Source organism: Pinus tabuliformis, chromosome X, assembly GCF_031772625.1.
Source record: "Pinus tabuliformis cultivar Carrire ecotype Pingquan chromosome X, CPIR1, whole genome shotgun sequence".
NCBI classification, from domain to species: domain Eukaryota; kingdom Viridiplantae; phylum Streptophyta; class Pinopsida; order Pinales; family Pinaceae; genus Pinus; species Pinus tabuliformis.
This window is the reverse complement of record NC_142308.1, coordinates 1,572,800,874-1,572,824,659: the sequence shown is the minus strand read 5'-3', so window position 1 is coordinate 1,572,824,659 and position 23,786 is coordinate 1,572,800,874. Positions and strand designations below refer to the sequence as shown.

The following is a 23,786-nucleotide window of genomic DNA, read 5'->3' as shown; positions in this document are numbered from 1 at the left end:
GCACTAGAGCCTATCCCCCCTTAGTGACAACTTCCTAAACTCCAAGCATATATCAAAGTTTAGTGAACTTCGCCTCTGTGAGAGCCTTTGTGAAGATGTTTGCAACCTGATCATCTGTTGAACAATATTGCACTTCAAGAACATGGTCATGAATGAGCTTTCTGATGAAGTGCATGTGTAGTTCAATGTGTTTGCTGCGCTGATGCTAGACTGGATCTTTGCATAGCTGAATGGCACTTTGATTATCACACCAAAGTGTGGTTGGATGCTGCTACTCAAAGCCAAACTCTGATAGGATCTGATGAAGCCACAAGGCTTCCTTACTTGCTTCCACAGCACCACGATACTCTGCTTCTGCTGACGAAAGAGAAATGGCAGCCTGTTTCTTACAAGCCCATGTAATAGGTCCTGAACCAAGAGTGAAGACATAACCGGTAGTAGACTTCCGATCATCAGGGTCACCAGCCCAATCAGAATCAGTGAAACCGACTAATAGAGGAGCTGCTTTGGCACTGTAATGAATCCCAAACTGTACTGTACCTCGAACATAACGAAGTATTCTTTTAGCTGCTTTCCAATGACTTTCACGGGGGTTTTGCATAAAACGAGCAACAAGGCCAACATCAAAGGAAAGGTCAGGACGAGTATGGGTTAAATACAAGAGTTTTCCTACAAGTTGACGGTATAAGGTAGCATCAACTTCAGGAGAAGTACAAGAGACTGAAAGTTTGACTCCAAACTGAAAGGGAGAAGGGGCTGGCTTACAGTCTTCCATGTGAAAATGACGAAGAATATCACAAGCATACTTGGACTGGGAAAGGGAAATACCCTCCTTGGATTGCAAGACTTGAAGATCGAGAAAATAGTGTAAGTGTCCTAAGTCTGTCATTTCAAATTTCTTTTTAAGGCTGGACTTCACATGGTTTATAAGGTTGGGATCACTACCAGTAAGAATAAGATCGTCAACATAAAGAACAAGGATGATAAGAGAGTTGCCCACTTTCTTGGTGTAGACAGTATTGTCAGAATAACACCTAGAAAAGCCAGATTCTAAAAGAAAGCTATCCATTTTGGCATACCAAGCCCGAGGAGCTTGCTTGAGACCATAAAGAGATTTCTTAAGTCAACATACAAGGCTGGAGTCTGTTTGGAGGAAGCCAATGGGTTGTTCCATATAGATTTCTTCATGCAAGTCCCCATGCAAGAAGGCAGATTTAACATCCATCTGATGGACTTCCCATTTTAAAGAGGCAGCAAGGGAAAGAACAAGGCGGATAGAGTTCATTTTGGCAACAGGGGAGAAGGTTTCAGTGTAGTCAATGCCTTCAACCTGTGAAAAGCCCTTAGCAACAAGACGAGCTTTATGTTTATCAACTTTCCCATCTGGTCCATACTTGGTTCTGTAAACCCATTTACATCTAACAAGTTTGCGTCCCTTTGGTAGAGGAACAAGATCCCATGTATCATTTGCCAACAATGAATGATATTCTTCATTCATAGCTGCTTCCCAATGTGGATGGCCTGAAGCTTCTGCAAAAGTGTCAGGATCATGATTTACTGGAGCTTGAGCCAGTAAAGAAGAGGCTCTTTCAAACTGAGAACGTGTACGTCGCTGATCTGTAGGATCACTGGCAAGATCACCTGTTGCATCCCGAGTAGCACGGACCCATCTTGGAAGTTGAGGATCCTGAGAAAGTGGGGGAGGATTGTCATCCTCACTTTCATCATCTGAAGAAGAAATATTTTCAAAAGTAGAAGAGATAGGAAGAGGTGGCACATCCGTCGGACTAGGCTCGCAGGCCAATTTATTTTCATCAAATTTTACATCTCTTCTAATGATAACATTTTTGGACTTAAATGGAATAAGTCTATAACCTTTTACATCTTCAGAATATCCAACAAAAGTACATTTCTCACTCTTAGGTTCTAAAGCTTTATGCTTTTCATCTGGAATATGGGCCCATGCTTCACTTCCAAAAACACGAAAGTGACTTACATCTGGTTTAATGGAACTCCAAGCTTCTTCTGGAGTGATATTCTTTAGAACCTTAGTAGGAGTGCGATTGATTATATAATTTGCACAATTAATTGCTTCGGCCCAAAAACTAAGACTGAGTCCTTTAGATTGCAGCATACAATTAGCCATTTCCTTTAAGGTGCGATTTTTCCTTTCAGCTACACCATTTTGTTGTGGAGTGTATGGAACAGTATGTTGCATTTGAATTCCATTTTCGGTGCAAAAGTTGATGAATGTGTTTTTAACATATTCTCCACCATTATCAGTTCTTAGCTTAAGAATTTGATGTCCAGATTGTTTTTCAACAAAGGCTTTGAAGGCCAAAAATGTGTTAAATACTTCGCTCTTGAGTTTTAAGAAGTATACCCAAGTGCGTCTGTAGAAATCATCAATGAAAGTTAAGAAATACTTGCAGCCAGAGAATGAAGCAATAGGAAGTGGACCACATAAATCACTGTGCACAAGCTGTAAAGGGGCTGAGGCGTGCCAAGAGGCACGTTTTTCAAAACTGTCCCGATGATGTTTTCCGAGTACACATCCGGAACAAACACCATCTCTGCAAGATACCATAGGAAGACCTGTCACCATATTTTCTTTACATAGATGCTGAAGGGAGCGATAGTTTAAGTGACCAAATCGCTCATGCCAAAGTTTGCTCACTTCATCATTATGAGCAACAAATACTGAGGGAAGATTTGATGACCCAAAGTTGTGAAACTTATACAACCTTGTGCAATCATCAGCAATACCAGTAGCTAGAATCTGTTTAGGATCTCTTAGATCCTTGATTACAACATCATGAGGTGAAAATTCAACAATTTTACCTTCACCTGAATGAGTTATCTGATATACAGATAGAAGGTTGCAGGATAAGGTTGGAACACATAATACATCATTAAACTGACCATTGTCTAGATGAACAGTTCCAGTCCCTACAACATTAAGAGATCTATCATCACCAACATATATATTTTTGGTGTTACAATCATTTAAAGAAGAAAACATGGCTTTGTTTTTGGCCATGTGATAAGAGGCTCCAGAATCAATGAGCCACTCATGAGAATGAGAAGAAGAAGATACATTTAATGCATAACCAGACTGAGATGATTGACAACGACATGCAGAAAGTGCCATTCCTGAAGATGAAGTTGAAGTTGAAGTTGAAGAATGCTCCACATGGATGTTATGTTTCTTCATTGCAGCTTCCAAGGCTTCCATCTTCTTAAAGCATTTAGATTCTAAGTGGCCATCTCGATTACAAAAGTTACAATGTCTATCAGTCTTCTTCCATTTGTTTTTATTGGTCTTATCATTTTGCTGAAATGATCTTTCATTTTGAGGCTGAGTTTGCTTAGGACCCTTGTTTGGTTTAGGACCATTCTTTTTAGGATATGACTTCTTAGGATTCTTTGAATTTGGTTGCTGCTGGGCGGCTAACGCTTTCTTGGAAGAGTTTCCAAGATTAAGAAGACCAAGGTGTAAGAGTTTTTCTTGTTCTCTTATTAAAGAATCACAAAAAGAGTCAAAGGAAGGGGCCTTGTAGTCTTTTCCTTGACAAATGAAAGCTTACCTTGTAGAATGGAAGGTGGAAACAAATACAGAGTAGGCTGGTCCCAACTTAGTAAGGATGGAATAAATAAAGTTACTATCTTCTTTCTTAACCTTAACACCTTCCAAGAGATATCTAAGGGTCTTGAATTTGGACAAGAAATCTTCAATGCAAGAAAAATTATTAGGATCCAATGTAAGCAACTCATTTTCAAGTTGATGGGCTCTAATTTCATTTTTAATCCCAAAAACTTTAGTGATTTGTTCCAATGCTTCATGAGGAGTATCAAGTTCTACAATATGGAATCTAAGATCAGGAGAAATAGACATCCCTATCAAACCACGTGCTTGATCTTGTCTATTTTCCCATTTTGCAGCCTTGTCTTCATCTTTTGGTTTCTTCTCTTGGCCTGTGGCTATTCTGTAGAGACCTTTACTTCTAAGTAAATCTTCCATATAGGATATCCATTGGAAGTAGTTAGTGCTGTCAAGAATGACTTGGCATGGAATTTCCATTTTAAAAAAAAACTGAAGCTGAAGATGCTGAAAGTAAGTGTTCCAATGGATAGATCTCGAAAAATTAGGCTGTTTTAAAAAAAACGGCTCTGAAAAAGGCTTCCGGATGAAGAAGTTATGGCTTTTTGAAAAAAATTTGTTGAAGTTGCCGGCAAAGTGCGCGAATGTGCGGGAATGAAAAAATCCGCCCCCACAAAATGGAGACTTGAACCCAAGACCTCTACTCTCTTAAAATAGCTTTGAACCAATTGATCTATACAAAAAATTTGAGAGAGAGAGAGAGAGAGAGAGAGAGAGAGAGAGGGGGCCTTGGTTTGCGTGCTTGCCTTGAGAAAGCTCTTTTTCCCTACAAAACACAAAACACAAAACACAAAACCCAACACGGACATGCAAAGAAAACAAACCTTATGGCTCGAAGTTAGCTTTAGCCAAAAAACTAGATATTTTCAAAAATGAACCTTGTGGCTCAAAGTTAGCTTTGGCCGGAAACTAAATATTTTTCTCAATGTTTCTGATTTTCCAAGATCACCCTAAGGCGCACGGAAAAGAGCATACACATGAGAAAAATCCTTCCTTTCTGTTTCTGATTTGCCCAGATCGCACAGAGTCACAGGGCAAAGAGCATATGCAGAAATGAAAGGTATAGATCCGGTTAGAAAAAAAAACTAAATAAACCGAAACCGAAATAAGCAGAGAGAAAATAACAGTAAACTGCAAATAAAGATTGTATACCTCCAGATCTTAAAAATGACGCAGCTAGGGCTACCGGAAACCTTTTCGCGTGAAACGAAAGGGGTTCCTCACTGGAACAGATGCTCCGAACACAACAGAGCAGTCCTCTTGGCCCGAAAGCAGTCAGAAACAGCAGATCTAGGAAACGGCAGTCGGATGCAGTTCTACCGGCTTCAGATTTGGATCACCAACGGACGCGGCCCTCAAATAGCTTTGATACCATGTAGGAATTTACAGGGTAAGTTCCTCAGAAATAACACCAAAAGGACACCGCTCACAACTAGATCACAGATCAATACACCAGTATTTTTGACGTGGTTAAAACCCTCAAAGAGGGAAATAGTCCACGGCCTGTGCCAACGTGGCTACTACAGGCAATTTATTAATCAAAGAATGAAAATTTACATAAGCTTCTCTCATGCACAGATTACCCGAACAATGACCCTCCATGCGCTTTAAATAGAACTCATGGACCAATCGGGTGTCAAGCCACGGATCAAGTGTCGGTAATACCGAGGAGAAAGTGAACCGTTGGATCACTACATATCGTGACCGTCGGATTGTTAGTTACAAAATGTACAATGGTAAAGAAACACACTTTACCTAACTCTATACCTAACTCTATACTAGACCAAGTTGAACTTAACTATTGCCTATGTGTCGGAATATCCTAACATCTCTGAGAAGAGATGTGGTGCCTACATGCCTCTGAACTGTGTTACAATGAGGCTCGAAGGCCTATTTATTATTGAGAAACAATAGAAAACCCTAAACATCCAAAAACCTAACCCTAGAAGATGAAACGCCAAACTGTGGGCCCCGTTTGAGTAAATTGGTACATCAACTTCCCAGGGTCATAAATTTGGCATACGATCTCCGTTTGACGCGTACAATATCTCGTTAGAAAGATATATCCAAGAATTACAACTTTGGCAAGACCAACATCGGTCCATGGACCCATGTTGCTCCCAGTTTTCCCAAAAAACATTGTTTAGGTCCTCAAAATGGCTCTGGAATTTTAGGATGCGAAAAACTGCTAAAAGTAGTAAACTATGCTATAATTAAGGAAAATGAAAAGTTGAAAGAAACAATGGTGGGGGTCCAAGTGGACTTGGCGATTGGCCACCAATATCCACCTAGATCAGATAGCGACTCAAATTTACCATCAATAGAGCCCTTAGGAATTTTAAGAAGAATTACATGCATCAAAGGATGAGGTTGTTGGTTAGCAGGCGGATTCAGAGGATGAGGTTGTTAGGTAGAAGGCCTATTTGTAGCACAAAAGTGATTTTGGTACTCATGTACTAGATCCCTCACTCAGGGTACACCCATGGCTGCAAAAATCAATATCATTACATGATTGATTTATTCTACCATATGGAGTATCTCCTAAGCAAAGTCCTGCTATATAGGAATGATGCCAAGGATGATATATCTTGGTTCTGTATGATATCCAACTTATCCTCAAGAACCTAGATGCTCAACTAGCTTAGATTAAAGAAAATGTGGTTATTGGTCTTGGTTCGAGCCACCACACCCTAAAAGTGCCTTCTTAGTCTATATTATGATCATACCCTTTCAAATAATTTTGTTTGTAGTTGTTTTAAGATCTATTAAAATGACTTTATAGTTATTTTGATGTCTTTTAGTATAGAAAACATTACTTTTCTAAGTTTAACCCTTCCATCTATCTAAAAACTATTTCAACTAATACTAGTTTAGTTAAACAAAAACAAGAAAATATTTGATTTTTTTTTTAAGCCCATAATCATAATGTTTAGCTTAAAAAAAGAAATACCTTTCAAGACGCTCATACAAAGAATATAAAATGTTTTTCAAAGATGTGAACATCCTAACAATCGAAATAACTCGATGTTTAACTAAAATAAAAAAATCTATTTATTCACTTAATATTAATTAAAAACTATTACGACATCGTGGACTTTCGACCCCACTGATCCAAAATAATTTTTTTGGGGATTGGTTTTTTAGTACGTCTATTTAAATATAATGTGATTTTTAAGGTAGATTTTGAATTGGTGATTTGCTAACCATTTTCATCTATATCTTGTATTTAGGAATTTTCAAAGTTAGTTTGAATGTTTTTGACCTCGTTCATTTGGAAATATTAGTTTACATTTTCCCCATAAATTATGGAATTTTTATTTTTTCAACGAGCATGTAAATGTAGTTTTTGTTATTGGAATTATTTTTAAAAGTTGAGAGCACGATTCTTTTGTGTTGAGACATGTAAACACTTGTGGATGATTTAAAGCATGTAATTTTTACCATGCAAAATTCCTTTTAAACATTGTGTAGGATTGTTTTGGATTTATTAATTCAGATATTATTTATATATGTAGAAAGTGAAGTTTGGAAGTAGTTCATTGAGTCATCAAAAAATCTAACTTTTTATATAGGTGTTTTTTTTTTTTTTAGTATTTTCTGAGTTTAATTTTGTTTTTTTTGGAGACCATGGTATTTTCTTCACATTAGGTTTGTGGCGGCATGGAGCTTTTCTCATCTTTTTAGATTACTTCTATTAATTACCTTCAAAGATCTTATGGGTCAGTCAGATCAAGTTTTTCCCATCTTTTTAGATTACTCTTATTAATTACCTTCAAAGATCTTATGGGTCGGTCAGATTAAGTTTACGGAACTTAATAAAAGTGATCTTAATTTCCATAAAGTATGACAAGCTCCGAGACCTAGAAAAGCCCTCTCCCCATCTCTTTAGATTTCTCTGGAACTAATTGGCTTCAAAAGATATTATGGGTTATGATAAGTTTATGGAACTCAATGAATAGGTTTTCCGGTATTAGGAGGTTTTGAAGGTTATAATATTTCGTGGGTTTCAACTGCCTTGGCGTGGGCCTTTCTTAGTGATAGAACGTTTAGAGGATCCCTATTGGAGAACCTAATTCAAACCACCTGCTAGGTGTTACAATTATTCATCCAAATGTAAGTCTGTTTTAGTTTAGTCTAGCTACCTTGAGTTATGTTCAGTCTCGCTGAAGTCATTTATCACTGATGTCTTCAATGTAATCATATTTAATTGATTCATAAAACTGAGAAGAGAAATCTCTGCTCCACATTTATTTTCCTTCTTTGTCATAGTATCAGAGCATTGGATAACATAAAACTCAAGAGAGAGAAACATGTCATCAGAGTTCATAGACGAGAGACTGGAGGCCAAACAAAAAGTGTAAAAACAACATGAATTTCACACTTGTGAAGAAAAAGAAGCGTGGTTGTTTCATACCTATGAAAAGAGCCAAATGTGTCAGTGTCTCACTCACAAAAATAAAAATGCACAAAAAAATCTAAAACTTACTGAATTGTAAAAACAATTACAATTGGTGCACACAGTACATTGAGATAGATATAGTGCAGTGAGCTTAAGTTGATTGCAGATTCCCAGAATATTCTGGGATCCAACGGACATGGGCGCGGTCAAAAAATTGACCGCGCCCATGTCCGTCAGATCCCAGAATATTCCGGGAATCTGCAATCGACTTGAGGATGGTCGATATAGTGCCCAAAATTGTGCAGAAAATGTTTTAATTGGGCTTATGTCATTCATTTAAGAACTCCACTTTCATGAGATATTTTAAAAATATTTTATGAGGGGTTATGTGATTTTTCAAAAGAGCTTATATTCTTTTTCTTAAAAAGAGACTTCCCTCGTATTAAAGTGTTGTTTTCCATTCAAAGGGATTTGTTGATAGAGTCTTCAAAAGAGAATATTCATGTAAAAGGTGTAAGGTTTTGTTTAAGTGTGGTTAAAGATTGTTATTTAAAATAAAAATTAAAATCAAAGGATTTGTAAGGTGTTCTAAAAAGGCTTGTAAAAGTATTTGTAGATTTATGGTTTTTTTTCAAATTTGAGTAGATAATTTATTGCAAAGATGTTTTTGTTTGAGACAATCGCTATATTTGTAAGTACATTTTCTTGCTAAGCTATAGTAAGTCAATGCTTAATAAATGGGAAAAGATAAGAGGCTAAGAAAGACGAAGCACCAGCTAGAGATGTATGAAGATATTTTTACAAAATTGGAAGTGAAGAGGAAAAATAATGCCTTCGCATTAAAGTGCATAAAATAATTTGTAGATGACAACATTCTACCTCACATAACAAATGCAAAGACAACAAAAGAGGCCTGGGATACCCTTGAGAATATTTTTGGTGTAAGGGGAGTAATCTAGTTGAAGATGAAGAGTTTGTTAAATCCCATTGTGCAAAGGCACAAGTAGATGACAATTTGGTGATTCCAGCCACAAAAATTGCTCATGACAGTTTGGTGACCCAAGTAAGAGTGTTTGAAGTGAAGATTTCATTCGAGCAGTTAATGCTAGAGTGAATCCATCAATTAATATTGTTGATGTAAAATTTGATGAAGAATTATTGGCTAATGATGAATGGTTGCGGATGATGCAACATAAACATCATATCGACATCATGTTATTCAGTGAGAGAAGCCCACTTGAGTTTGAAAGCCAAGTGGAAGACAACCTATTTGCAACAACACAAGTTAGTAAAAAATTCAAAGAGACAGAGACAGAAGCAAAGGCAAAGAAGGAAGCACAATAGGAAAAAACTCATTACAGAGTAGAAGGAACAAAACCAATGTGGTTCTATAGATTTTTTTGCACTTACCATTGATTTCCAATGTGCTTGTAAACATGGCAATTAGGAAGAATAATTAATTTTCCTTTAAACATGGCTTACAACACCATGTGTAGATGAGTTATGCCTAGAGTTGCAACAATGAACTTTGAAAACATCATGGATGATGAAAGCCTTAATGAAATTTTCATGCATTGGAGTCGTAAAGAGATGAAATTGTATTATAAGCTTATGTTGTAGTAGATTGATATGAAAAACACACTACAAAAGATGACCTGTGGTAGCAGTCTACATACAAACTAATTTTTGAAGATGTTCAAGGCATGCTTAGACAACCTGGAACAATAGAGGAGTTGTGCCAGCAAAGGAATAAAATGACATTTAAATGATACAACAAAAAGAAAAAATTGAAACAATTTAGATGTTATAGGATCTAGAAGAAAAAAAAATCCAGATGTTCTCAAAATTTTAAATTGTAAGCCTAGTTGAAACATAGACCAACAGATATGTTAGTTTAAATTATTTTGTGGTTGAAATTCAGGGGGAGTATTGGAGAATCTAACTCCAACCCATTGCACGTGTCATAATTGTGCATCCAATTGTCACAGCCTTTTTTAGTTTAGTCCAATTATCTTGAGTTCAATTCAGTCTCGCTACAGTCATTAATTACTAATGTCTCCAACGTAATCTTATTTAAGTCATTTGTCATACTCTGTGTTACCGGAAATAGGACAGTAGACACCATTCCCAAGAAAAAATGCACAAGAAACACAACAACATGGGAAACACCATTTTCTACAGTCGTTTTTGTTAACTTGTATTTTTCCAGAGCTCAGTTCGTTGTAATTTGTTCCTTTAGAGTTCGTTCTTAGCTCTATTTTTTTACTCTTTGCATATATTTATTTAAAAATTTCAGGTACCAAATTCCCTTCCTGTGTGTTCATAGATTCCTGCAATGAGGCATATGTTTACCAATGAGGTACCAAATGCAGCAAATTTCAATAGAATCCACAGGGACAAGAATTTCTACTAGAGTTGTGCTGAATTTCAAATGCTCTGATTTGACTCTCTTTGGGCCTTTGGATCCTTTGCCGTGCATCTCATCTAAGGATTTTTCTATCATATTCTGAATTCCTTCTACTTTTTCTTAATGTCTTGGAGTTTGGAAAAGAGTTCTATAGATGTAACATTTGGATATTCTTTATGGATGTAAAAGTGTTTGCATTTGTTTGCATCATTCACAAAGAAACCTGAAGAGTAGAGGTTCACTCAGCTCATCAAACTGAGAAATACTAGCACTCCTAATAGCTATTGAAGACTAGATACCAGCTAGGTTGATTTACCCTTTTAAAAACAAGTTAATCTCTGCATTAATATATATGGGTAAAACTCATAGCTTAAACATAATTCCATATATGGTTTAAGAAGTGTACATTCAATTGTAGATTTTACTTATTATTTCTCTCCGAATGGTATATTTTGGTCTTGGGTGACATATATGGTGAGTACCAGTATTGCAGCAATAGTGCTGCAACTCCTGGGTTGTCTACCTTACTCTTATCAACCCAATAGTTCGTAACAAACTTGGAAGCGTCGGTGTTATATGCACAAGTACTAGATCTTATTGTAGGTTGTCACTTGGTCAGCCAGCGCATGATCACTACGAGTTCAAGCCAACTTCTATGGATTCCAGAAGAAGCTCTATATGTGATTAAAAGAGAGAAAGATTACTCTATAGATGCTACTCTAACTACAAAAAGGAGAAAGACTGAAATGTAAAGCAAACCCAATAAACCCTAATTAACCAACTAATCCTACTTTTGCATAAAGCACTATGAAAACCATGAAAGGAATGCCATTACCTACTGAAAGAAGTAAACAACATCTACCTAAGCTATTTCTAGATGTAAATAAGCAAAAAACATCTTTTTGGATTTTTATGTATTTTTATGTGAATTTGACATGTATGTAATTTATTGTGTGTGAGTGTGGCAGTGAATAGGTGGTGTTGGAGGGCGGTTTTGGTACTTGAGAGGATGTAGGATGGTGTCGATGGGTCCTAGGAGGTCTCAGGTGGCCTTCTGGAGGCATTTTCCACACTCAGCCTTCAAAAGAAATCCTATAGGAAATTCTACAGAAGGACATAGGAAATCTACAAGAGGAAAAACAACATCCTACAGGAGGCCTACAAGAGGAGGCCGAGAGTGGTTTTCACTGTTTTGAGGGTGTGAGAGTGGGTGAAAAAGGTGGATGAAGGTTGGAATGAGGTGTTAGGGCACCTATGGTCTACCATGAACCACTAGGAGAGTGAAAGATAAGTGGATTTTCTCAAGGAGAGAGGAAGAAGTCCTAGGAAAAATGCAGGAAAGTAAGGCAGAATTGAGGTGAGGTTTCAAATACCAATAGGGCATGGATTAGATGGAGGGTGTGATCACTGATATGCTAGAATACTGCTGGAAGAGATCTGCTGCATAGAAATTGACAGTCAACCCAGGAAATCAAGCAACAAGTGAGATGAATGCATTGAGGAAAAATAGAGTTTTGCATAAAAAGTGTCTAAACTATGATGTATGAAAGGAAATGCTGAGAAATATTGTAGGAAAGGAAATCATGAAAGAAGACCATTGAAAATAAAGAAGTGAGCATGATAAAGAATATTTGAAGCAAGGCAAAATTGGACTATTAACCTACTAAAAAGTTGCAAACACTAGAAGTCCTATGAATGAGGAAAATCTGTGTTTTTGGGGCAGCAAGAGGGTCTTTGCCTCAAATCATGGTCCCAAAGGGAGGAAGAGAGGCCAAGGAACTTTTGATAGCCTTTTGAATATTTTCTTTATCACTGCTTAACCTGCTATAAAAAGCACAAATGGAAGCAAACTACTGAATCATCAAAAACAACCTATTCTTAACCATAAAAGAAATACATCTAACAGCAACCTAATCTATAACTGAAATAAAACATACAAATACAAGTAAAGAGGAGCTTGGTTGCTTGGATTGGGCCCTAACCCAAGAGCTTCAGCCCTCCGAGGTAACTCAGTGCTAACTCAAAAAGGATTCCATCTTTATTTCCCAAAAAATAGCAAGATTAAATGAAACTGTTACAAAATAATAAGCTCGAAGTTGAGCAGAGTTTACATAAGAAAAATTCCAACAAAAATCCAACCCTAGTGACACCCTAGGCCTCTCTACTTATACAAATGAAGCTACCAACAACTTCCTTAAAATCAGGGAGGATTGGCTCCCAAAACTCGATATAATCATCAATCATCCTTCACTTGCTGGGCTGCCTCCTAGTGCATGATTCGGTTGCTTGTACTTCGAGCTGAATGAAGGGGAATTTGAAGTGAGGACTAATAAATAAGGGGGATTCCCTCCTATAAGTCCTCTCCTCTGTCCACTTTGAGCTATTTCTGCCATTTTTCCACTGGATCCTTGACTTTGACTTCGAAAATCATCAATCATCTGCATTAAATACACATTAGACCACATGGCACAATAACTAACTCAACTTACTCTAGAAGCATCAATATAATTAGAAAAATCATGTAATAAGCTAATAGAATGGTTGGTTTGACTAGGTTAGGAGGTAAAATGAGCCCATATAATTACCCATTTATGAGGCTCATCATCACCCCCCTACTGAAAGTGTTGCTCATCCTTTGAGCAACTTAGTCCATCTCCTCATCTTTTATGGCCTTGGTGGCCTCCCTAGCATCCCAAGCCTCTGATGTAGTCTTCTCTTCCTTGTTATAGAATCCTACCTTCCTATCTATCTCTTCCCACTGCTCCTCCTCTTCTTCTTCTCTTCTACCTTCTAGCATGCCTAACAGCAGTTAGGGACTCAGTTTGAGGCCAATCCAGTTGACCTTCAGCCTCTGCATAGAGCGCTTGTACATTGGCGCTCTTCTTAATGCCCCCTTCATCCTCATGGCGGAATGATATTACCTAATCCGTAAACTATGTGGTAAGGTGTTCCATCTCCTCAAGCATGCATGCACATAGTCATCCCCAAGTATCCTTTGCAGATCCTCAAAGTGTGCAATGGCTTGTGCCTAGTCACTTATATATCTAGGGGCAATCTGGCTTGTGTGTGTTGATGAGTGTCATGGGATCTGATGGCTTAGTTCTTATCATTAATGGCTCTTTCTACTCTTTTATCATCAATCTTCTCATTTCTATTGCCCTCAACTCTTCATGGTTCATCCATGAGGCCATGGCCATTACTTGCATGTCCCCTAGCCTCACATTAGGGTCACACACATTCATGTCTATGAGGGCCATGTTATGTAGGTAGAATTTTTCCATTTGTGTCTTATCCTCTGATGTGCTTTAGTCGCACAGATCCATAAACTGCCTGTAATCCTGGAAGGGCATGGTGCCTCTTTGTGCCAAAGTCTTTATCTGGACTTGTAACCATTGGTCCTTGAGATATAGGCCATAGGATTTTGTTGGTGTTATACATTGCAATGCCTCCATGGATAAGATGGCCATGCATGCCAACTGAGTCTCCTTCTCTTGCAGTTGCCTCCTTAACAATTCATCTTCAGTTTCAAGGTGGCTCCTTGTAATTGCTTCACTATTTCTGATATCACTCAACTCTCTGCCCATTTTTCTAAGTTTGTTTTCCATATGGCCAACATCCTCAACTCCCTTGGATTTGGCTATTTGCATCCATCTATGTGCTCTTATTCTCTCTTTCTCTAATTCAAAGAATAGTGGAATTGCAAACTTTTGTGGAATTATCCTTCCTCCCTCAAGCAGATTGTAATAGGAAGCCAGACTAGGTTGGGGATCAGGTTCTTGTATCTCTGGTTCTTCCTCCTTCCCCTATGGCTGTTCTTCTATTCTTTTCTCAAGTTGTTGGGTCTCCTGTAGTTTCGATAATGTCTCCTGTAAAACTGTCTGATCCTCCTATAGGACTGCTTTTGGGTCCTGTAGTACTACCTTTTCCTCCCATGTGGAAGATCTAGGAGTCACCCTTTAATATGTGATAGGTGCCTTGGAAGGAGATTCTTTTCCTTTGGTAGAGGGTGAATCTTCAATTGTAATTGGCACTTTTGAAGAGGGCTGAGGTTTGCCTATTTTAATTCTTGTGCTCTTCCTAGCCCTAAAATACATGGAGGCTTGCCTTTTCCTCTTTTACATTGGCTTGATTGGTGTACTGAGGGTAGCAAGGGTAGCTGTTGCCTCCCTTTCCAAAGTCTTAGGGGACCCTTCTCCTTGTTCTGCCTTTTCTACCTCTTTTTCTCTTCCTTCTATCTCTTTTTCTGTCTCTGTTTTCTTTGTTTCTTCCTACTCTGTTTCTTCAGCTTTCTCCTCCTCTCTCTTAGCTTTCTCCTCCTTCCTCTCTTGTTCTGCTAAGCCACCAATGGCTTCACCTTCTCCCCCTTACTGCTTTTCCTCCTCACTGCCAGTAGGACTGACATCATAGGTTAGAGCCTTTATATCATCCTCAGCTGTCATGTTTTGGAAGACTTCCCATGCTATAGGGAGTGTAAATGTATGGAGGGCTTCTTCCACTAAAATTTTGATTAACCCATGGTGAACTAGCTGCTCTAAATTCCCTACTTGAGCCTTAGTGCTGGAGTCAATGAGGGACTGCAAGAGGAAGTAGGGGATGTTGAGCTTCTGAGGTGCTAGAGTGTCCATGCCATACCTTAATTCATGAAGGATTCTAAAGTGATAACCATAGACAAAGTTGTAACTCCCCTCATAGGAAATGTATTTGATTATTTGGTAGCTAACCTCATCCCAAGGATACAACATGATAGCCCTTCTAATGTCATTTTTATCCTCTACAATGGTTTCATTGTTTTGAACAATGTGAATTTTGAAATGGGAACTATAAACCCAAAATGGGAACTCTGGCCAAAAAACGCCGAAAAAACATCAAAAACAGTGCTAAAAATGAAAAGTGTGTATACTGGAACGATGGTTTTTTTTTAGGGACAATTTTGAACATGTTTTAAAAATGGCAGTGAAAACGAAATTTTCGTGCAAAATGCAGCTTGAAAATGAAAAAGCGATGATACTGGAATGATGATTTTTTTTAAGGGTCAATCTTCAAAATTTTAAAAAAATGCTAGTAAAGACAAATGTTTAGTGTGGATAACAAAGTTGTTTATTAGGGAAAAAACACACTTATGTTTTTGGTAGAAAAACATTTTTCTTTCCTAAGTATACATTCAACATGTTCTCAACCATAACATGCTAGATACGAAAGAAATTGAAATTTTTTCAACCATAAAATAAAAAAACCATGACATTATGAACAAATTACATCACTAAATGAATTCAAAAGTCATTATTTGTATATTGAATGAAACATACATTATATCTCTAATTTAATGTTTCATTGTAGATATTCTAAACAATAAAAATTATCATAATTTAGACATATAATCCAACAACATAAAAATGACTCATAACTTCTCATTTAACACCATATGGAAATCAAAAATTTTATTTCAAGATACGATGCATACATCAGTTATATAAACTGTCTTAAACAATTATTCAAAATCACTCATATTTTCATGCACACTATCAGAATTCACATCTTCAGATGAGTGACTGGATGCTGATGAAGATGTTCCATATTCTTCTCTTTCATCAAATTAGTGCCCCATCTGAGTCCACATGCATGCTCACCATTTCAAGTTTCAAAATTCTGCTAGATCTATGACTGGTTTCAGTAGACTCCCATCTCAACACTGTTCCTTGTGGTAACAACCTTTTTAGAATCTCTATCGTCTTGAAGCGAAGAGTTCCTCTTTTTGTTAAATTGAAGTCATAAACAAGTATGTCAACATCCTCCAATTTTAATATGTCTGTGCGGCGACAATTTATATTTGTACTCTTTCTTTTTTTCTTTCCGCCATTTTTTTGTCAACGATCTCTGGCTTATACACACCATTGAATGGGTGTGTATTTGTGGCATACCAATGTACTTCAACACTTGTAACATCCTCATTTTCTGTAAATACCTTTATAACTTTAGCAACCCATAATGGATATCCATTGGGATCTCCATCTGCTAGCACTGCGATCATGCAACCCTCCTTAATATCCTATACTGAACCCTTATGAAGGACTTCCATGGCTTCACGTTGGTCATGAGATCTTCTGGAACCAATATACATCTCTCTTTCCTCTACCCGTGAAGAATTAATAATACCTTGACATTGTTGTTGTTCAACAATGTTTATTTCCTCATGTTCATTCGACACATTTTGTGGCCAAATAAATGGATTTTTCAAAGGTATATCTTCATTTGTTGTAGTTGAAATGACATCACTTTGATTATTGAAAAATGACTCCCACCAAAATGAATCAGCAATGTCAAAGTACTCATATGTATATCTAATACATTTTTTAATTTCTTCTAGGCAATCAGAATAATTTATATCTCTATTTTGTCTGCGTGCATTATGAACTTCACCAATTGATTGTAATAACAATATTTTTGATGCAAATATTGGATGATCTGGAATGAACTTCAAAAATTGCAAACCTGATGACGGTGCCCATTCTACAGTAGTTGAATACTTCTTGCCCCATATTAGTGTTTTAGCATCAATTTTTTTGATACGAAATTGATGTTGGAAGCTAATGCCATTAAGTTTTTCAATGCATTTCCCCTCACCATATGATCCCAGAATAAACCTTCGCATGTCAACAGTTTCTTCCAACACATCAAAAGTAGGCTCTGGCATGTATGATTTCTTAATACATTTAATTAATGATGGCAAGCTCCCAACTACCTTCCTCCTCAATGTGACTGAAAAACGACTGAACATCTGATCAATATGGTCATGAGTGTGTCCAACAAGAAGGAAACCAACCTTTACCTTCTGAAAAATTCTCAATTCAACAAGCATGTTTAGATATCCAAAAACAACCTGATTTTTGTTTTCATGGCAAGTGTCGTCTAATTGTAGATACAAAACTTCAGGAAGATTACCAGACCAATGAGAAAGCACATCATAAATTATGGCTATGGTCAGATTTGCATCATTATGAATATTTGGAGCTGTGAAGTACACCCTTGGAAACATTTTCCCATGAAGACCATACAACTGACCAAGTGATACTGAATAAAATTTTCCTCCTGTAAATTTTTGGGTGTGCGAACAAAATGTGGTAAAAGTGTTTTCTTCTGGTCCATACCATCAATTATCAAACCCAAATATTTATTCAGATTATCATAACACTTCTTTTGATGCTTGTACAACTTTTTCCTTTCATTTGTTTTTTGTTCATGATGCTCCTACAGTTCTTTGATGATTGAATCTATGCAACATAAAAGAAAGCCCTTAAGAAATATGTTTTCATACTTGATGACTATACAATTTTAAAAGTTAAAGTTATGAATGCTTACCTCTTTCTAACCCTTCACATTTGTCTCTTTTTTATTTAAGAGAAGCAAATGTACTGCAAATCCCCATCCTTGTCTTCTTAGGAATATGGACATTGTTGAATTCTTTCTTCCATACCTTCACAAAATATCGATATGTAATAAACCGGCCATGTCCTTCAGCACCTTCTGCATATTCTTTATATAAGTTGTAGATTTCTCGTCTTGAAAAATTATCTGGAATATGTATTGTCTCTCTATTTGGCCTACACTCTCCATGCTTTGAAAAGAAATCTTTCATCCATGACATTGCAATATTTGAAAATGGCCCAAAATATCTTTTATGATGTACTTCCGAATAAAATGTGGGATCCTTTTCCAATTTTTCATGAATTCTCGAGAGACGAAAATTCCCAATCGAATGAAACATTTTGAAAGCTTTTCTACAGATAAATAAAGTCCTAATATGATAATCATAACCTGACAATGTAGATTGCATGCACCAAACTAAATATGAATTTTACATTCTTTTATTCATTGACAAATATCTCTTCCTGCTCTCTAATGCAAATTTGAAATCCATATGTTTCAAGCAATCTTTTTGGCAAGATTCACTTGAAATGAGTGAACTGATAGAACTTCTTCTCATCAGACATTCTGCTCTACCCCTTGTATAACTAGAACATCTTGCATTGATATGAAAAGGTCTGCTCCTACTCCTCGATACAATATTTCTTGGCAACATCTCCATCATTGGATCATCATTTGTATAAGGATTTTCATCATCATTAAGAGGAATGTTATCCACACTATGATCAGCTGTGATTTTCAAATACTGACTTGGAGGATATTCTTCATCTTCCCCTTCTTCATTGCTACTGTCATAGTCCTTAGAATTTAGACTCAATGGAAAATTTGACTCGATGTTTATTGGATATTCTTCCTCATGTGCATTTTCAGTGCTGCTCTCATAGTCCATAGAATTAGGACTACATAAAAAATGTGACTGTTTACTTACTGAAAATGCTACAACTTTTCCTTTGCCACTGCTACCTTTATACTCATTAGAATTAGGACTAAGTACATCATCATGTCCTTCATCACTGTTGCTCTCATAGTTCTTAGAATTAGGACTAAGAGGACATTGTGACACTCCATTCTTTTGAAATTCATCATCATAGTCTTTGTCATTGTTACTCTCATAGTCCTTAGAATTAGGACTAAGTGGACACCGTGACACTCCATTCTTTTGAAATTCATCATCCCGCTTTTTATCACTGCTGGTCTCATAGTCCTTAGAATTAGGACTAACTCGACACCGTGACACTCCATACTTTTGAAATTCATCATCATGCTCTTCATCACTACTGCCCTCACAGTCCTTAGAATTAGGACTAAGTGGACACTTTGACACTCCATTCTTTTGAAATTCGTTATCACGCTCTTCATCACTGCTACTCTCATAGTCCTTAGAATTAGGACTAAGTGGACACCGTGACATTCCATTCTTTTGAAATTCATCATCATGCTCTTCAACATTGTTGCTCTCATAGTCCTTAGAATTAGGACTAAGTGGACACCATGAAACTCCATTCTTTTGAACTTCACCATCATGCTCTTCATCATTGTTGCTCTCATAGTCCATAGAATTAGGACTAAGTGGATATCGTGACACTCCATTCTTTTGCAATTTGTCATCAAGCTCAACATCATTGCTTCTTTCATAGTCCTTCGAATTCGGACTAAGTGGAATCTGTGACTCTTTATTTATTTGAAATTCTCCATCCCCTCTTTCATCAATGTTGCTCTCATAGTCCTTAGGATCAGGACTAAGTGGAAGAATTGACTTTCTATTAATAGTGGAAGAATTCCTGCTATATTCATCCATATGAATAGATTTGTTACGTGATGAAGATGTTGGTGTTGTATAAATTGAAACTTCACTATCAGGACAAACCATCCCTTTCCAATAGAAGATGTTGAATGATACAAATGGAGAGTCTCCTAAAGATATTATATAGCTTAGAGAATGAAATTTTCCTTCCAAAAATTCCCCCCCCCCCCCCCCAAAAAAAAGTTTCGCGAAAATATTTCCCTCCTAAAAGTTTGTGAGATTTATTTCTCTTCATTATTTTATTCTACAATTTAATGAAAAATGTAAACTAAATTTTTTTATGAAATAAATCATTAAAGTTAAAATTGTAAACTACAACTTCTACCTAAATTATTTCAATAGTGAAAGTATATAATATTTACTAAACAATTGAATGTCTTTTTTAATTTTATAATACATTCTGAAACAAATTAATTCCACATTCACCCCACTGTAAAACAATTCCATAATATTCGCTTTATCATATTTCCTTCATCGCCATAAAAAAATTAACACATTAAATTTTTTTAAAACAAATTAATCTTGCATTCACCGTATGGTAAAACATCTCCATAATTTCACCTATATACTAAATTCCATTCTCACTATTACTTACATTATATAAAGGTTTTCTGAGGTTCGTTGAAAAACATGGAGCGAATTTGTGGAGCAGCTACATTATTATCAACAACATATTCAATGAAGAATTCTCGCAATTGAAAGGTTAGTTAAATTTTTTTCCTTGAAAATTTTCATATTAAATTAGTTTAATGAAGTAGTTTTTTTTTTTTTAATACTTTTTGTGAGACAAATTAACCAATACGTCCATCATGAGCATGGTGGTCCTAGTAAAGCTAGGCACTCCCACCCTGCGCCACCTCGAGGTGGGCACTGGGCGAGCGGGCGGGCGGGTGGGCGGCGGGTGGGCGGGTGGGCAGGGGAGTGGGCGGCGGGTCAGCGTCGGGTTGGTGGCTGGGTGGGCACCATGCGGGTAGTTGGGCGGTGGCCGGAGGGCGAGCAGGTGGGTGGGTGGCCGAGCGGATGGGTGGGCGCCGAGTGGGCGGATGGGCATGTTGGCACTAGTTGGGCAGGTGGGCAAGTGGGCGGGTGGGACGGTGAGCGGGCGGGACAACAGGTGGGTGGGTGGGTGTTGGCTAGATAAATCGATCTTGCGAACAAGGCCGATCTCCCTAGTATTAAAAGATATCTAGCAGTAAACAGGACAAGCAAATCTATCTTTCTCTAAACATATTGCGATTCCTTAATAAAAAGTATAGGGGTGTTTCGACCCTACCTTAAGTCTGCTAGTTTGTAGCAGCCATCCTTCAACCGTCCGAAAGAGTTTCCTTTTGAGAACCTACAATCACAAACAAGCACACATCAAATAACACCTGCATAGCTAATATCATAAATCATGTTCATTATGGTGATCAAGGAATCCATAAAATAAACCATAAAACACAGCTTATTGAGAAAAATAAACTTATTTGTATTAACTTTGAAATAGAAGAACTTTACAACCTTTGGTGCCTCGATGTTGTACAAGCTCTTCCCAGGGTCCAAAACAAGAATCTCCTTTACTTTGAAAAACCTCACACTCTTCCAAATGAGATCAAAGAGGTATGTAATCTCTGCTCACATAAGCTCAATTAGGAAGACTAAGTTCCAGTAGCATTTCACCTCAAAAATATTCAGCTTTCAACCTCCCAAGTAACCAACCTAATGCTTCATTTTATAGTGCAAAGGAAGGAGGTTACAGGTCCACCTATGAAGGGATAGAGTCCTCCTTCAAAGGGATAAGCTCCTCACATCAAGGGGTTAGCTCCTTAAGGTATGGGATGCATGAACCTTAAGGGAGCGAACTTGCCACCTCAAGATTCCTTCTAGAAGCTTCTAGAAATGACTAAAAGTGAGTTTTTAAGAATATACTTGCGCCTTTTTTACATTTACAGGGGTCCACACCCATAACACACACACAAAGTGGTCAGATGCATAGGGGACATGACCTTTAGGTGCGGGACCACAAGTAATGCTAAGAGAAAGTGTGAAACTAGAGTTTTAGAGACTTTTGAGGGCTTTCTCTTATTTTCAAAGCTTGATATGAGGAACTGAGGCTTAAGACTTGCAAAAGACGAAAGTATGAGTGGTAATGGACTGACGCAGATTGCAGAATGTCAAGGTGACAACTTTTAGTGCAATAGTGGGCAGGCAGGCGGGTGGGCGGGCAGACGGGTGGCCGAGCACCAGGTGGGCGGATGGGCGAGTTGGTGCCAGTTGGTCGCGTTGGCGTGTGGGCACCGATTGGGTGGGTGGGCGGGTTAGCGGGAAGGGGGGCGGCCGGGTGGGTGGGCAGGTGGGCGGGCGAGAGGGAGGGTGGGTGGGTGCGTGCCGGGTGGGCGGTGGGTGGGCAGGTGGGTGGGCACTGGTGTGGCACAGGGTGAGGGCAACACCCCACCCCGCACCACCCCGGTGGCCCGCCCGCCCACCTGAGGTGGGCAAGCGGGTGGGTGGGCAGGCGGGCGGGTGGCCGATCCTCGGGTGGGGTGGGGTGGGGTGCCGCCCCTCACCCCGCACCACCCCGACGGCTCGCCTGTCCACCCGAGGTGGCTAGGACGCTAAGGGTAGATTTAAGATGGAGAAGGAGATCAATATCAGGAGAAATGGTAGAAGTTGTTGCTGCAACCCCCCTAATGACACCCTGCTCGGCAGGCCGCCTGGGTGGCATATGGGGAAGGCTATGGCAGACCCCCGCACAACCCTGGCGGCCTCCATGCAGGTGAGTGGGGTACCAGTGTGGCACGGGGGGAGGATGTGGCAACAACTCGTACCATTTCTCACCCCATTAATCTCATTCTCCATCTTCAATCTACCCCTCAGCCTCCCCCTTGAGGGTAGATTGAAGACAGAGAAGGAGATCAATGTGGGGAGAAATGGTAGAAGTTGTTGCCACAGCCTCCCCCCGCGCCACCCTGGTGGCCCGCCTACCCGCAGGGTGGCAGGTGATTTTCTTAGTGTTAATATTTTTTTAATTTCAATTATCTGATTATACAAATTAAAAATTTATGATATATTTTCGTTGTTAATTTAAGTTAATATGTTTTCGTTATTTACTGATTTATGTGTTTCTATTTTTCAGGAAAATGGAATCAAAGAAGATTTCTATAAATATTTGTGGACCATAGACTCTTAAAGGCGCATATTCAAAAAACATTGGTGAACGAACTCCACCTGAGCTTATGGCTACAAATCTTTCAAGTGCCTCAAATGATAAAAAGATGATTTCACACTAAAAGAATTCAAAAGAGGTGAAATTTCCATCAAGAATCTAGTATGTGAAAGAAAGAGAAAGCCAAAATGTGAATATATATTTATATATTGATATACCGAATGATAATGGAATTTATGAGGTGATGGGAAGAGTCATAAATATGTGTTCGGTACTGAACACTAAAGTTGTTTACATACATACAGAAGCTCCCAAGTCACATGAAAGGATTAAATATCGACTATCATATTCATTGTATGACATGAGAGTGGTATCTACAATGTTGTGTAAACAAATCGGAAATGAGATGAAACAAAACATCGTAGGTATTGTTATTTATGTTTGTATTTTGCGTTCTTGAAAGTGTCTCGCTATATTTTTTTAACTTTGTTTTTATTGACATATGATATTTTGTTTGGCAGAATTTTGTTGAAAGTTGTTCAATTAGGTTGGAAGGCATTCATTTCATAGAGCATGATATTATGAAAGTTGTTAGCAGTTTTTACTCAGTGTCAGAAGAAGATATGGAAAACAAGCAAAATGTAGTAATTGATGATGCTACAAAACTACATCCAAAGGATCAGAAAAAAAGTCCTCTAGTGGATAAATCTAGCAACGGTAGATAAGTTACTTTTGAGGACGATGAAATTGAAACTGATAGTGAAGCATATGTTGCCATTACTAAAGATGACATTGGAACTGAAAAGAGCTGTAAAAGATCAAAAGTAACAATGCCCAAGAATAAATCTGTTGAGAATGTTATGACGAAGAAAAGTAAAGTTGAAGATTTTGAAGTAGTCATTACCAGTAGTCAAGAACCTAGTGAAACTTCAAAAGAAAGCAGAGAAA

At 37.9% G+C, this 23,786-nt stretch overlaps 1 protein-coding gene across 1 annotated transcript in view; it reads left to right on the top strand.

Moving 5' to 3' along the window:
• Positions 1 to 22,283, top strand: part of LOC149146032 (uncharacterized) — a 61,082-nt gene extending 38,799 nt beyond the window's left edge. Inside the window, exons 3-4 of the mRNA XM_089452635.1 lie at positions 20,480 to 20,815; positions 21,836 to 22,283. Coding sequence (XP_089308761.1) covers positions 20,480 to 20,815; positions 21,836 to 22,283 — 784 coding nt within the window. The remainder of the gene's footprint in view (positions 1 to 20,479; positions 20,816 to 21,835) is intronic.
• Positions 22,284 to 23,786: the final 1,503 nt, after the last annotated feature.